This window comes from Rosa chinensis, chromosome 4, assembly GCF_002994745.2.
Source record: "Rosa chinensis cultivar Old Blush chromosome 4, RchiOBHm-V2, whole genome shotgun sequence".
Lineage (NCBI taxonomy): Eukaryota > Viridiplantae > Streptophyta > Magnoliopsida > Rosales > Rosaceae > Rosa > Rosa chinensis.
This window is the reverse complement of record NC_037091.1, coordinates 62088006-62103712: the sequence shown is the minus strand read 5'-3', so window position 1 is coordinate 62103712 and position 15707 is coordinate 62088006. Positions and strand designations below refer to the sequence as shown.

At 39.0% G+C, this 15707-nt stretch overlaps 4 protein-coding genes across 4 annotated transcripts; 3 read left to right on the top strand and 1 right to left on the bottom strand.

The window, feature by feature from the left end:
* The first annotated feature begins 156 nt into the window (after positions 1-156).
* Positions 157-5489, top strand: LOC112197577 (beta-1,3-galactosyltransferase GALT1). Its single transcript, XM_024338311.2, has 9 exons — positions 157-332; positions 452-568; positions 1503-2598; positions 3234-3454; positions 3556-3837; positions 4035-4163; positions 4243-4422; positions 4672-4779; positions 4869-5489. Exons 3-9 carry the CDS (start codon positions 1767-1769, stop codon positions 5082-5084), a joined length of 1968 nt encoding a protein of 655 aa, XP_024194079.1. The 5' UTR covers positions 157-332; positions 452-568; positions 1503-1766; the 3' UTR covers positions 5085-5489.
* Positions 5490-6402: 913 nt separating this feature from the next.
* On the top strand, positions 6403-8184 carry LOC112196445 (probable indole-3-pyruvate monooxygenase YUCCA10). The gene is made up of 4 exons (XM_024336793.2): positions 6403-7014; positions 7311-7544; positions 7756-7878; positions 7997-8184. Exons 1-4 carry the CDS (start codon positions 6403-6405, stop codon positions 8180-8182), a joined length of 1155 nt encoding a protein of 384 aa, XP_024192561.1. The 3' UTR covers positions 8183-8184.
* A 1409-nt stretch (positions 8185-9593) lies between these two features.
* Positions 9594-11033, bottom strand: LOC112200502 (50S ribosomal protein L18). The gene is made up of 4 exons (XM_024341540.2): positions 10672-11033; positions 10451-10539; positions 10138-10290; positions 9594-10018 (listed from the first exon to the last, which is right to left on the bottom strand). Exons 1-4 carry the CDS (start codon positions 10769-10771, stop codon positions 9863-9865), a joined length of 498 nt encoding a protein of 165 aa, XP_024197308.1. The 5' UTR covers positions 10772-11033; the 3' UTR covers positions 9594-9862.
* A 3203-nt stretch (positions 11034-14236) lies between these two features.
* On the top strand, positions 14237-14872 carry LOC112199723 (E3 ubiquitin-protein ligase MPSR1). Its single transcript, XM_024340701.1, has one exon. The coding sequence runs from the start codon at positions 14237-14239 to the stop codon at positions 14870-14872; it is 636 nt and encodes a 211-aa protein (XP_024196469.1).
* The last annotated feature ends 835 nt before the right edge of the window (positions 14873-15707 follow it).

Sequence of the window (15707 nt, the reverse complement as noted above, 5' to 3'; positions counted from 1 at the left end):
TTGTACTTTTTGGTTTACTTTCCTTTTCTCTCTTTTTTTTTTTGGCACAATTCACTGTATTAAGAAATTTCTTATTTTCTAGATAAAAATCTATTTTATTTTTCAATAAAAAAAAAATGGTAATGTAGACTTGAAAAGGATGAAGTCAAGTCACCGCTCTTAAGCCCAACAAAACAGTTTCTTTATGGTTTCCCACCGTTAACGCGGAGGTTCAAACACCTGCGATCCCCCACTAGAACTCTCTCTCTGCATTCCGGTTTCTTTCTCTGATTTCCGGCATCCTTCCGCCGGAGCTGCCTCACTACTAACTTTTCAAACTACGAGACTACAAGGTAAAGAGCGATTCGACCTTGTCCTTTTTAGTCATATTGCTCAATTATTTATAACTCTCCCTCTTTAATTTCCTTACTGGTTTTTACTGGCTTTGCTTTGCCCCTTCGGATCTGTCCAGTTACTTCCGGCTCTCGATTTTGCTCCGCCACTGGTTTCCTCGCCGGGAAAGTTGAAGAAGATATCGGAATTAAGCTCAGTGTCTCCATGCTGGTTTCAGTACCAAAACGACGACAAGGTAACTACTTCTCTGAACTTCCGAGCTTCGATGATTTTCAATTTTGATATATATATATATATATATATATATATATATTTGTATTTTCTGCTTAATTCTTTGATTTTGATTTTGCTCTCTCCGGCGTTAATGGCGGTTCGGAACAGTTCTGTAGTATGTGTGAAATTTCAAGTAATTTCGACGAGACGATATGCTTTGAATCAGTGAGAACAAGAATTTTGCAGCAAATGAACATGAATAATTTGATATTATTCGAAATCGAATTCACTAATGGTCATTCCAAATAATTTGATATAAGAGTTTCTACATTGATGATGTTAGAGGTGAGGATGGACCTGAATTGTAGGTTGGGCAATCTAAATCGTCTTCCCTAAAATATAGTTAATTGGAGGTATGGCTACTAGTTTCTTACTTCTCTACGCCATCACTGATCTGGTCCTGAGGGAATAAGAAAATAGAATAATCAACGAAACTACTCGTATGCATTTGACCAATTGGTATAGGATTCATTGTTTCGGTTATATTTTGTTGAAAAGTCTAAAATGAATAATACTGTGCTTCATGAAATTTTCCTCCATCTATATTTGGTCAATTCTGTGATGCTGCATCAGAAACAGTTGCAGGGAGGAAAAAGATGTATATAGGTTTAGCTTTGGAACTGTATAGGCTGAACTGCTTTGTTGTTGGGTCAAACTTTAAACTTAGATCATCAGAGCCTTGTATCCGGCCATTTCGTCTAGTTTTCCATTTGTTGTTTGTGTTTCACTGAAATTGTCTCACCATTTTCTAGTGTGTGCTTTCCCTCATTGAACGACATCACCTGAAGCTTTTGATTTCATGATCTATACCCAGATATATAAACCACTTTGTTTATAATTTTCTAAACAAATTCGTAAGACTTCTTGTAGCCTGATTGATTTGGTTTGAGTTTCAGCCTGGTAGTCTGTTCTCGAATGCTTCAAGAAGAACCATTTTGGTGTGTTCGTTGGATTCAAGTTCACCAGAGAATTAATTTGTCTGGCAGCGAATATATTGGCAAATCACAGTTGTTGGTTTCAATGGAATAGCAGACCGGAAAGGAAGAGCTGAAATTTGAGAGCAGACAAAACGTTTCTGATTATTGATCCTTAACTATCTACTTTGTGGATTTGTTCTCACATTGGCTTCTAGTAATTCATATACATGGTAGTTGGGCTTCATGACGATCAATAAGTTGGAGATTCCGGCTCAGAGCTTTTCCTGTAATTTTGAGATCACCAGAATGAAGAAATCCTACGGTGGTATTGTGGCTGCATCCTTATTCATGCTGCTAGTCCTCAGATATGCCATCACGAACTATCCCATTGGTGATAGTTACTTGACCAATGTATTGTACTCCAATTCTACTAATCCTGTTGGTATTAATCCTCTTGAATGGTTGAATACTGCTCCACCTGCAGTTCAGAATCCAGAGAATGTTTCTCAAGTGGTTTCTGCTGAGAAAATAGTCTCTAGTCTCTTTGCTCATAGGAATCTATCCAATGAAGAGCAGCAAACTTTGAACACATGGAAACTTCTGAAGAATCTTATCAACCAAGGTCAGGGTTTGCCTAATGCTGTCGATGCTATAAAGGAAGCTGGAGGTGCATGGAATAGCCTTATGGATTCAGTTGAAGAGCAAAGACTTGGTTATACTAATGAAAGTTCACCAGGGAGAACGAAGCAGTGTCCGCATTTTCTTAGTAAAATGAATGGGACTGAAATCGATAATAGTGGTTACAAGTTGCGGGTTCCTTGTGGCCTCACTCAAGGTTCGTCGATTACGGTCATCGGTATCCCAAACGGAATTCTTGGCAGTTTCCGGATCGATTTGACAGGGGAGCCCCTTCCAGGGGAACCTGAACCACCCATTATATTGCATTACAATGTTAGGCTAAGCGGTGATAAGCTAACTGAGGACCCTGTAATTGTCCAAAACAGCTGGACTATTGCTCATGATTGGGGTGATGAGGAGCGCTGCCCGTCTCCCACTCCTGAAAAGAACAAGAAAGGTAGATTACATGCCTATGGCCTCATTTTCTATTTGTCGAGTAACACATAGTTTCAGTATAGTTTGTTAAGTTGCTGTTCCTAGTGGCAAATATTTGACTTGCAACTACAGTATGTTTTCGATATCATATGCGGACTTCCAGCAGTGTTTGGACTGTCAAGTTAGGCCTTTTCCTTCAAATCATTATTTTCTTTCTCATCTTGGTGGTACGTTTATCGGTGAAAAACATTGTCTTCACAAATGGAACATATGAGGTTCAACCTTACTAATAGAAGTTAGTAATTTGTTATGCTTAGTCAGTTGAGAGAAAGCATGTCAATAGTTACATAACCCGGTTCAGACACTTTGATGTTTGTGCAATAATTTGAGAAACACGGTGAACTCATATCAGTTACATCATGAAGGCCGTTTAAAAATTTTCAACCTGCAGTAGTTTATGTGGCATACTTGCTGGCGAAAGCTGTCTGTGTTTTACTTCAATTTAGGCCATAGCATGGTACATTAGCTTTGTAATGTTTACTGAGTCAAGACTGAACGGTTTCCTGTGAAAATCATGTCCATGTATTTGTTTATTCCTAGTTTTACAAGCCTTCATTGATATTTACTGTATTCCTCTGTTTTAAATAATGTTGCTAGTTGATGAGTTGGACAACTGCAACAAGATAGTTGGAAAAACAGGAGAGCAGAGAATACGTTCCAATGTCTCAAGGCAGTCTTCATTACAAGATGGATCAAAGCCCAGAAAATACTTTCCTTTTAAGCAAGGCTATCCATTTGTTGCTACACTTAGAGTGGGCTCAGAAGGAATTCAAATGACAGTTGATGGGAAGCATATAACATCCTTTGCGGTCCGCGAAGTAAGTTATTTCATTTTAGTTATTTTAGTTTCATTTGGAATTTCAACGATAACCTCTTATAGCTTTGAATTCATTTTCTACTTTCCTGGTTTTCTGTTCAGACTTTGGAGCCATGGCTTGTCAGCGAAGTAAGGATATCTGGTGACTTGCAATTAATTTCTGTCCTGGCCAGTGGATTACCCACATCAGAGGACTCAGAGCACATTGTTAATTTAGAAGAACTCAAATCTGCTCCGCTTTCTCTTCACAAACAATTGGATCTCTTCATTGGTGTTTTCTCTACCGCAAACAATTTTAAACGAAGGATGGCTGTTCGAAGAACATGGATGCAGTATGCTCCAGTGAAATCAGGGGCAGCTTCGGTGCGCTTTTTCGTTGGTCTGGTGAGTTCACTAGTGATCTTCTGTTGTTTGGTAGAAAAAAAAAAAAAAAAAAAATTCGTTAAAGACAGGATGGCATGTCGGTTTCCAGATTACAAGAGTATCTGGTGTTCTAATGGAAGATCCTTTTGTACACGGGTTCTAATGTTTAGTTTTCATGGATTGAAAAGTTAATTGATTAAGTTTGAAATGTGTTGCAGCATAAGAACCAGATAGTGAATGAGGAACTCTGGAATGAGGCACAGACCTATGGGGACATTCAATTGATGCCTTTTGTTGATTACTATGGCCTTATCACATGGAAAACTTTGGCCATCTGTATCTATGGGGTAAGATTCCTAACTTTTCCTTAGATATGGGCATATCTGTAACCCGTCCTTTGTCTCATTGATTTCATCACTTCAACAGACAGAAGTTGTTTCGGCAAAGTTTGTCATGAAGACCGATGACGATGCATTTGTCCGTGTGGATGAAGTGCTAGCTTCCTTAAACAGGATCAAGGTCACTAGTGGCTTGCTTTATGGACTCATTAACTCAGATTCCCAACCTCATCGAAATCCAGACAGCAAGTGGTATATCAGCCCTGAGGTAATTTGCTATGCTTGATCTTATATCAATCAGAATTGCAACCTATAATTTCAAAAACTCTGAACTTTTCCAACTTGGTTAAATATCTTGGAATGGTGGTGCGATTCCTTCTAACATACCTGAAAATATAACTAAAGAGAATAGGTAGCACATAAGCTTGTGCTACAACAGGGTTTATTCCTGAAATTAGAGATGAAACTACAATATCTTGACCGGATTAGTGACTTTTCTATGTCTGGTATAATGAAGGAATGGCGTGAAGAAAAGTACCCACCTTGGGCACATGGTCCTGGCTATGTGGTGTCAAGTGACATTGCAAAGGCAGTTTCCCAGCGGTACAAAAAAGGAAGTTTAAAGGTAAAGAACAATCTACAGCTACTAAAATGCACTATATAGTCTATTGCTAATTTCCTATATCTGAAATAATATAATGCTTGCTGCATCAGATGTTTAAGCTAGAAGATGTGGCGATGGGCATCTGGGTTGCAGATATGAAAAAGGAGGGTTTGAACGTACGGTATAAGAAGGAAGAGAAAGTCTACAACGAGGGTTGCAAAGATGGCTATATCGTTGCCCATTACCAAGGTCCGAGGGAGATGCTTTGTCTCTGGCAGAAAATTCAAGAAGGACAAGTTGCTAAATGCTGTGGGGGTGAGGTATAGAAAACATTATCAGATCATTCGATTGGTAACTTTTCTAAAGCTTCATCGGAGTTGAAGAGAAAAATCTTGGTCACCCCATCTTTTTGTAGAGAGTAGTTGACCAAGATCGAGGAAAGACGAGAAGATTACACTAACCAAAGAGGAGCTGTATTTGAGTAACTGGCGGATCGATTCTTGTATAGTAATGCTATATAGTGATGCCATAGGGTAAGCATTCAGCTTAGTATGAGCGTGAGAGTTCTGAATGTATAGAATCCGCTAGCATGATAAACACCTATATTAGGTTATTACCTAGAATCCCTTTAGTCTGGTTGTAACATGTAACATGGTTAAATGAATTTTACTTCTTATTCTTAACTCAGACTCTTCGCTCATCAATATATACAAATGGACAAACATTTCACATGCAGAAGTTATCAAGGAGCTTATGTGATATCTGAACAGTCTAGAAGTTTTACATTGCAATAGAACTACTCAGTTCCAAGTAATATCCACAAGAGCTTACACAGAACTAGCTGCAATTTATCTCGTCAATCCCATCTTTTATTTTTTCGGTTACCATAACAGCATAACAGAGGTTAGATTTCTTTATTTTGTTTGCCATTTGATACATGAATGATGCCGAGACTTTAAATTGCACACGCATGGCCTGTGTGGATTGCTAGCATTAATCAGCAGATGTAATTCTGTAACATTTACAGTGCACTGTCCTAACAAAGAAAAGATAGGGGAAAAAATCTCTAGCCCAAACTGCCTGGTTTTTTCTTTTGTTTAGTAAAATTTCTCGTTCGAAGAATTACAACTCATTCGTTTCAAATTTGAATTAAAAGATTGATAACAATTGAATTTTAAATGATGGTCTCGGGGGGCATGCATTTTTTAATTGCAGCATTTAGTGATATTATATAAGATCTGTGAGATATTTTGTTGCTTTGTTAACAAATTTAGCATTCTTATCGGATATGTTTCCATTTTTAGAACCACTCCATGCAGATGGGAGCTGTACTAGTTCGTAAAATAGTAAAAAGCAAATCTACCAATAACATATATGTCACTCACCCACAGCCTATACACTTAAGAATGAAATCTTCCTCCACACAAGTTATTACTAATTTTTCTCAAATGAAATCTAAGTGCTTAGAATGTAGACAAGGACGGATGAATGTATATGGTTCCCAATCTACGCATGAATCTTCATATCAACATCGTCATGTAGTAAGTATATATTAACAGTATATCAATATGCAAAGTAAGAGCCAAGCTGAACAATATTAGATCAAGTATCTTTCGCTGAATTCAAACACTTTGTCATCTGAAAATGGAGGAAGTAGAGGTAGTCATAGTAGGTGCAGGTCCTGCTGGTCTAGCAACCTCTGCATGTCTTAACCGCCTCAATATCTCAAATGTCGTACTCGAAAGAGAAGATTGCTATGCTTCTCTTTGGAAGAATAGGACATACGATCGTTTGAAGCTTCACTTAGCAAAGCAATTCTGTGAACTACCGTATATGCCTTTCCCTAAAAATGCACCCACATATGTTCCTAGGAAAGAGTTTATTCAATACTTGGATACTTATGTGTCCACTTTCAAGATAAACCCTCTGTACCACAGAAGTGTGAAGGCTGCTTTTTATGATGAGGATGTGGAAAAATGGAGTGTCCTTGTCAACAACACAAAACAAGGTGTACAAGAAAGTTACTACGGGAAATCTCTTGTGGTTGCGACCGGAGAAAATAGTGAAGGCTATTTTCCTCAAACAAAAGGTTTGGGTAGCTTTAAAGGTGAAATCATTCATTCAAGTGAGTATGGAAATGGCAAGAAGTACCGTGGGAAAAATGTTTTAGTTGTTGGAGGTGGAAATTCTGGAATGGAAATTGCCTACGACTTATTAAATTTTAGCGCAAATGTTTCTATTGTTGTCCGTACCCCGGTAATATTTCTCTTCTTCTCTCTGCCTCCACTATAAAAAATAAAATTAATTTATAACTAGTTAATTTTGAGATATAAAAATGCACTATCTCGTATTAGACTTCTACATAATAGTACTGTGTATGTATATGAAGTTCATAACATGAATTGATTAAAAGACAACAAATTGGACTACCAAACTCATATATTTCATATTTTTATTCATATATATCTTTACCCTTTTTTATTATTATTATTATTATTATTATTTTTTATCCATTTTCCCTATATTTCTGATCACTTTGATATAAATAATAGATACATGTTGTTACCAAGGAGATCGTGTTCATTGGAATGGTTCTGTTAAAGTACCTTCCTGTTAAGGTTGTAGATGCCATTGTCATGTTCTTAATCAAATGGAAATTTGGAAATTTATCCAAGTATGGGGTTCAAATTCCAAAAATGGGGCCATTTTATCTCAAGGAAGCCAAAGGTCGATCCCCCATCATCGATGTTGGGACCATCGAAAAGATCAAGAGTGGAGAGATACAGGTACATACATACATATATATATATATATATATATATATATATATATATATATATGCATATCTGTGTGAGACTTATATCTTGGTGTATTTTTTTTTTCACTATCTAGTTTCTTGATCCTTTGCATTAATTTCCTTCAACATCAATGAATGGATATAGTAATTTTCTTTGTTTGTTGTTGTGACGATGATAATCATGGAATCTTCATGATCAGGTTTTGCCATCCATAACAAGCATAGAAGGAAATGAAATCCGGTTTGAGAATGGCTACCTGAAATGTTACGATGCTATAGTATTTGCTACAGGCTATAAAAGCACTGTGCTAAAGTGGCTTAAGGTATGTAGTAACTGTGACCTCGGGTGCCTTTTTTAACTACTTTGATTTTTATTTCTTTGAAGAGTACTTCCAAGATATAGAGTTCTCATTTTGTATGTGTTTTATTGATCGTTTGCAGGGCGAAAACAACCTCTTTAATGATAATGGAATGCCGAAGAAAAGTTTCCCTAACCACTGGAAGTCACAAAATGGCCTTTACTGTGTTGGATTCTCAAGACGTGGATTATTTGGCATTTCACAGGATGCACAAAATATAACAAATGATATAAATTCCTCTCTCAATGAGAGCAAAAGAAGGATATAATAATTCCAAAGATTACTATTTTAGCGTCGAGGCTTGAAATAAGGAATTGATTACACAGGCATTGCTATAGTTTTTTTTGTTTTTTGAAATAATATATGGTATTTCTATTGATAATAGCGCATGTCAAGAAAACTATTACATACCCACCCGCTGACACATAACAATGGCCAGAACAAGGTTTCGTGAGGAGCCACAGTGATACATAGGATAGACCAACTATATTTGAACTTATCGCTTACATAAAAGCGAGTCTATATGCTATGGAAAAAAACAACATAGCGAATAGACAAGCCAAACTAGACTCGTTAGGCTCTTAATACAAGGAAACTTATTGTAATTAGACAAAAACTAAAAACATAGGTTTGGGTCAAGAGCCTAAACCCTAGCCCAAATTTAGAAGCTAATGGACTAGGGGAGGACCCCAACCCAACAACTCGAAGCCCATTAGGGTAGTCACCCAGGACATCCCTTCAAGCCCATCATCTGGTTCAGTCCAATCCAAACATCTGCTCCCATCACCTTCGTCGTCGAGTTCCGACTGACCTAAGCCGTTCGACCCGTCTAGTCGCGATCCCCACCGCCACGACATCTCTCCGGGTGATTCAATCGTCTCTAGCTACGCCACCGACTTGCGTCATCATGGAACATAAACCATGCTCGATCCGGGTCCTCACAGCCCCACACACAGCCACCGATCAAAACCCATGGCACCGCCTGTCCAAAAAACTCTTCACGAAGATCAATTTCCAGTTTGTAACACCACGACCACCTCCTCACCACCAGCCCAGCCAAACCTTATGACAAAACCCGAGAAAAACTCATTCGATAGAGTCCTATGGGAAGTAGAGATTTATCTCCCGTCTGACAGCAAAAAATCCCAAGACGACGGCGAGGCCGGAGGCCAGCCCGGACGCTCGAGCGCTGCCGGACGAGAACAAGTTTGCAGAAAACGGAGTCCCCGGTCATAGGCTTTCTCTGGTTGAGAGAGAATTATTAAGTTTCAGGCACTGCTATAGTTGTTGTCACAATTAGAGATGTTACTTGTTAGCATTTGGAGGCTTAAAATTATGATGTGGAATAAAATTGTTTAATTTAATGATTGTTATATACACACAAACTTTTAGATTCAGAGACTTTCCTACATTTTTTTCAAACTACAAAAATGAAATTTACTTTATTATTTATTGAGAGAGTATTTAGAGTACTGACAAGAATGGGATAACAGTAAGTGTAATATTTTGTTATGAAAAAAAAAAGATTACCTAATATATATCAACTACTAAGATCCGCTAGTTCACTTGCACTATTGGTGCATCGAAATTTTTTCCCTGTTTGCTCATCTCTTTTTTGACTTGCTAAATCCTCCACCTTATGTTTTTTTTCTTCTTCTTGGTTTATGAAACCCATTCACTCTTCCCCAGTTATCATCATTGATATAAAATGCAAAATCCACAATTCAGTTTCCTATTACACTAAAAAATTTAATCTAAATACAAGATTTCTTTTGATCTCCTTATGCAAACGAAATCTTGACGTTCTTAATAGTTTCAAAAATAAACTTATTCATCCGTTAAAAGTTGTAGTGGGAAGTTCTTCACACAGTGTAGAAGTTTTATATTGCAACAGAACTACTCAGTTCCAAGTAATATCAACAAGAGTTTACTTAGAAGCGAATGCAATTTATCTTGACAAGAACCCGTATTCTGAAATTGCAATCTCAAATGCTTGAATCCTTTCCCCGGTAGCAAACCCATTGCGATCATAAGACGATATTTCGCCTATGTTGAGATCATTGCAGGCCTTGATTAACTCCTTGCCAACACGTTTTGCGGCTTCCTATCAAATATAAGAACCGAGATAAGGCAGGCTCAAGTAGCAGATAGAATAAAGAACCATTCCAGAGCCAAACAAAGAGGAGGAGGGTTCAAGAACTTGCACAAGCTTAGAGAACTTACAGGGGTACTACAATGGGGATCCTGGCGAATAGATTTCTGCAGGGTGCTTCCATAAAACAAACACTTCTTGTTTTGGTCATCTACCAGCATAGCATACAATTGTTTGTCTGAACAGAATACTGAAAGCCTCGGCTTCTTAGGCGTGCCATTGTACTGATCAAGAAGTATACAACCATGATTCCAGATGCATAGAAATGCGTACGTTGTTACTAAAACCCGAAGGAATGTAATTACAAGAATGCATTATTGTAACTCAAGACGCACATAAGCATCCCATAGAACTTTTTCAATCAAATGAGCAGGGTGAAACTACCTTCTTCTGCATTCTTCTGTTTAGAGTTTTCGCACTTTCGGTTCTGGCATGCTGCCTCGCTCTCATTACTACCGGCTTCATGGAGAAATCTACAGAAAACTCAAGAATGGACACTAAATCCAGAATGCAAACTTGCTAGGACTACTAGTCTACTAGTACACAACCAGTTGAGAAAGTTTCCGGGGTAAAATAATAACTAGTGGAAATCGGGTGTCACTTACTTCTCTTAGTCTGCAAGACCTGAAAGTTTGAAGTTGCAGAACGAGTCCCAAAAAGGGCAGAAGTTGTAAACTTGAGAGCAGCAACATTCACTAGAGCCATACTATGAAAACGATTTACAGTAGCAAATTGGGTATTGTTGAAAGACTGCAGAAAATCTGCAAAAAAAGCAAAGCAAGTTCATTCAGGCATTTCGTCGAACACCTTTACGGGCAGTCTAATATTTGAAGGCGTCTGATATTTGAAAGATGGCGCAGAAACGCCAGGTGGCTAACAAAATGAGGGAGAAAAGGATGGGAGTTTTCTTTTGTCTCGACTCTTGGAGAACAGAACCCTAGTAAGAATATTGAAGCGTTGAAACAAAATGACGAAAGGCAATCATTCTATTTTTTTTTTTTGAAAAAGGATTTGATTTTATTAGATATCAAAGCCATGAAATGAACAGGCCAGAGTCTAACAGAACTTACATAAGAAGAGCCGGAACAAACTGGATGTCCTATCTAAGTCACACCTAAACTCATTAAAGTCTAAATGGTCGCTCGCTGAAACAGCAAGCCAAATTAAGCAAGGATAATCTCACTTCCTAAGGCAAAATCATTCATCTAGTCTAATCTGCCTGCACTCAATTGTGGTACACATATCAACTAGAAACATCTTAAAAAGTCTATAGAAATCATTCCCACTCAAGAAGGCTTGAAGTTCAGAATGTCTTGAGATTTTGATACCTTAAGCAAGCACCTGCTCTTTCCCCTTAGGGTTAGAGCTAGTACTTGCCTCAGCCTCATCAGCAGCCAATAACCTCGGCATCAGGTTGGTCTTCTTGCTCTTTAGCTTGGCAGATTCTCCATCTTTCTTTGCATTCTTCCCTTTTCCTGCTGTCCCATATGGTAGTTTATTTACACTACCAATTGGGCGTCCCCTCTTTCTTGGTGGGTCATTGGCTGAAGGTCCCTCTAGCAAGCCCATAGTCACTGCATCCAAATTCTTCTTTCCAATAGCTAGACTCAAACGGAGTTTTTTGGGAGAGATTGTTACCTCATCATCTTCTCTAATCCTACGCATACCGGTAATTGGATGTTCATCGCCTTTTGGTTCGAGCAGTTCCCGAATTTGTACCTGTCTCTTCTGACGTCGCATGTTCATCACCGATGGAGTGAGAAGAGCTTCTGGTATACTCCGGGGCACCTGAGCCTTGAAGATTAGGGTTTGGTTATTTATCACCACCCTGTTAACATTAGGGTTTGGTACTGTGTGTTCTCGCATGACAGTCAAGGCTGTGGGTGGTGCTACTGCCCCTACCGGTGTATCATTATCTTCAACTAGCGCCGGTCCGGAACAGGGGAGGCCAACATGAGTAACTAGTCCACATGTGCCGCAGCGACCGAAGATCTTGTCATACCTGAATTGCACTACGAACTGGACTTCGTCTTCGACCCAGAAACGACGGCGGAACAACAGAGGTTTCACGTAATCGATCTCAACTCGGATGCGCATAGTCCGATTCCTGAACGCCGGACGATCGATTTCCTTAAAGTCGCCGAGCGTGCTTCCAATGAGGCGCATGATGCGCTCCGATCGGAATGCAGGTGGTATTCCTTGCAGCGTTAGCCAGTACGATGACTTCTTGAGGGGCACCTCCACTGCCGGGCTGACACCGTCGTACGGTGCAAGGGCTATCGGAGCTCGGTTATAGCCCCATGGTCCTCCTTTCCAAACACGGTCAACATCGTTTGGGTCTGTGAATGAGAACAAAACTCTGTCATCTTCTCCAACTTCCTCCACCCTGAGATTGCCATCAATCCTCCATGTAGCCCGGAACATTCCCAGGAATGATCTGCGCGAGTATTCCCTCGCTGTCAGTAATTTGCCAATCATGAAAGCCTCGGGTTGTCTCAAACCCTTGGACGGGCGCAGATCCACCGGGTTCTTCCCATCAGCAAGGGCTAGGGAGGAGGCCAGGCGGGCTGCCATTGCGTCGATCGTTGCCATTGACTTGACAAAGAGAGACAAAAACTACGCAGTCGGCAAAGAAACCCTAACCCTAGGTTAGAGAGCGGCTGCGGCTTGAGAGAAAAAATAAGACTCCTAAAGGCAATCATTCTATTAGTGTCCCCCAACCGAAAAAAACTATGGATTTTATATAATATATTTTATCTGGTGCAATTATGTATTTTTTTATATTGTATTATTTATCTATTGTTTGTTACTTAAAATTTTTTACATATGCGACGAGTTATTATTGTGTTGTTAGACAAATAATGGTCCAACCACTACACTGAAGATCTTTTTAGAATCTAACTAGATGATTTGTCTAAGATCCTAATAATAGCTCACCAAATCCATTTGGAGAAGATTCGAGTCATTCGACCACTGTACCTAGTTATTAAGAGCTAGTCATTAAAAGTTGTTTTTTTTTTTTTGAAATAAGGGCCAGTGCAGCTGACCTCAAGCCATGATTAATGAAACTGTAGAATACATAGGAGGGACATGGTGCCTATACTCAGGATTACAATGTGCATCAAGAGAACTTCTTAAAATAATAACAAGAGTCTCAACTAAAATAATGTATTTTAGCAAGCACCAACTAGCGAAGAGTGCTCTATTGGCTACTCCATTCGCTTTACAATTGTGGTGACATACCGCAAAGATAACTCTACTACGGAGAAACATCATTACAAATAGCACAGTTTTTCCATTATGTTGCCACTGGAGTATAAATCCAGCGACACTTAGTTATTAGTTATTGAGAATTTAGTTGTATTTCTGTCATTATAGCTTTATATTTTGAAGATCAACTGATTTACAATATAGATCGATGAGTTAAACATAGAGAATTAATGAGAGTTCTAAACAATAATAGTATGATACTGTTTAAAACTTAGAATGTTTGTGTTAAGAAGACCTATATACGTAATCCTAAAAATTATATGGCTGCTTTGGTACTTGAAAACAATACAAGTACTGAAGTAGTAAATTGTTGCAAAATTGAAATTCAAGAAAAAGAAAACTCAACAATAATTTGTGCAATTTGTTAAGAACTTAAGATAGTAAATAATCATAATTACAAAATGATCAATATAAAGTTTTACAGTACATCACTGATATATTAATATAAACGTAGTTCATTACAGAGGTAAACTGAATTGACACACAAAAAATGTATCGGTATAGTAGTATCCGGATGAATATATATTTTATTTTAATAAAAAATGTGTTATAATGGCCCGTCACTATTAAACAAAAACATAGCCAGGTGTTTATCTGATCTGATCAAAAAAAAAGAAAAAAAAGAAACATAGCCAGGTGTTTTCTTTTAAATTTCTTATTCTTTCGAAACTTATCATCCAGGTTGCTGTCCTCTTCTCCAACCACCAGCGCACACACAAAAAAAATACATTCCAGATTTTTCTTTTCCCTGAAAATAATTGCATTCCAGATCCTTCCACAGCCTTCCTTCTTATAAACCCCAAATCCCAAATCTCCGCCTCCCCTATTCTAAATTCCTCTGATTTCCCCAAATCCCTCAATATTCTTTTTCTCTCACTCTCAAATCAAAATTAGGGTTTCATGGCTTCTGACGCCGCCGTCTCCCAATTCGCTTCCTTCTTCGACCGCCTCCGCCGTGACCGAGACCTCCCTCCGATCATCCCCTTCATCATGGGCTTGGCCGTCGCCGGATCCACGGCAGGCTCCGATCTACAGCAAACCGACGATCGTAGACCGGAGCGTGTTAACCGACTCGTCGTCGTCAATCGCGACGAGCAAAACATGGTGGTGATCGAGAGCGGCTCCGGCGGAATCGACTCTCTGATGCGCCAATTGGCCAAGGACGGCCACCCGCCGGCGTCCAAGGCCTCCATCGCCGCCATGCCGACGGTGACGGTTGCGGAAAGCGGCCGCGAGTGTCCGATTTGCCTCGACCAGTTTGAGGTCGGCGGAGAGGCCAAAGAGATGCCTTGCAGTCATTTGTTTCACGGGGATTGTGTTGAGAAGTGGTTGAAGGTTCATGGGACTTGCCCGGTTTGCCGGTTCACGATGCCGGCCGACGAGGAAGAAGAGCCGGAGAAGAAGAATGAGCCTGGAATTTCTGTCAGCATCTTTATAAGGGCAACAAGTGAAGAGTCAGATAGAATTGGTGATTCGGGTGATTCAACTCCAAGCGAAGCAGCAGCTGATGATGATGGTGATCATATGCAAAGTTAGAACAAAAATTCATAGACTTTTAGATTTGATTTTTGGAAATTGTTTGTACATTGTCAAAGTTTGAGTTCTCTCTTTGGAGTAATGAAGTGAATCAATATATTATATATATATATATATATTTTTTTTTTTTTTTTTGTTTTCTCATTTTCTTTGTGCCTTGTGTTGTCAAATTTCTTTTTTATTTGGGTACAATGGGGGCACAAGGCCCAGAAACAAGGAAGAAGACAGAAAAAAAACGAGTCTATCTCAGAAGACATGAGGGTTCTGGGCCTAGAAATGCCATCAGCGTTATCCATCTCAGCTTGATAGACAAAGGGAGGAATGGAAGGACATCTGCAGAGCCCCAACTCCTGATCAGTACTTCTGTTGGCTAAACCATCCGCAACCATATTTCTCTCTAGATTCAAAAGATGTAAGATTATCATAATCTTACAATTAAAAAGTAGAGTACCCATTCTATTGAAAAGATGTAAAGCAAAATCTTATAATTAGAAATCAGAGTACCCAAAGGATGGAGATCAATGTTAGTGCTCATCATTTAAATTCAAAAGGGTAGCAGTCAGTCTCCACAGCAGTATGCTTGATCTTAAGCTCAATAGCAATATGCAAACCTGTAAACAAACCCCAAGCTTCAGCTTGAAGATCTTCGCCACTACTAATGTTCTGCATAAAGCCATGGTGCTAAATTCCTGAGCTGTCTCTTATGACCCCTCCAGCACCAATTAAACCATTATTGGTTCGGGATCCATCCACATTTAATTTGATTTGGCCAATAGAAGGTTTTTCCCAACACAAACATCTCAGTTCTACTGATAGAAATATGCTTGAGAGTTTA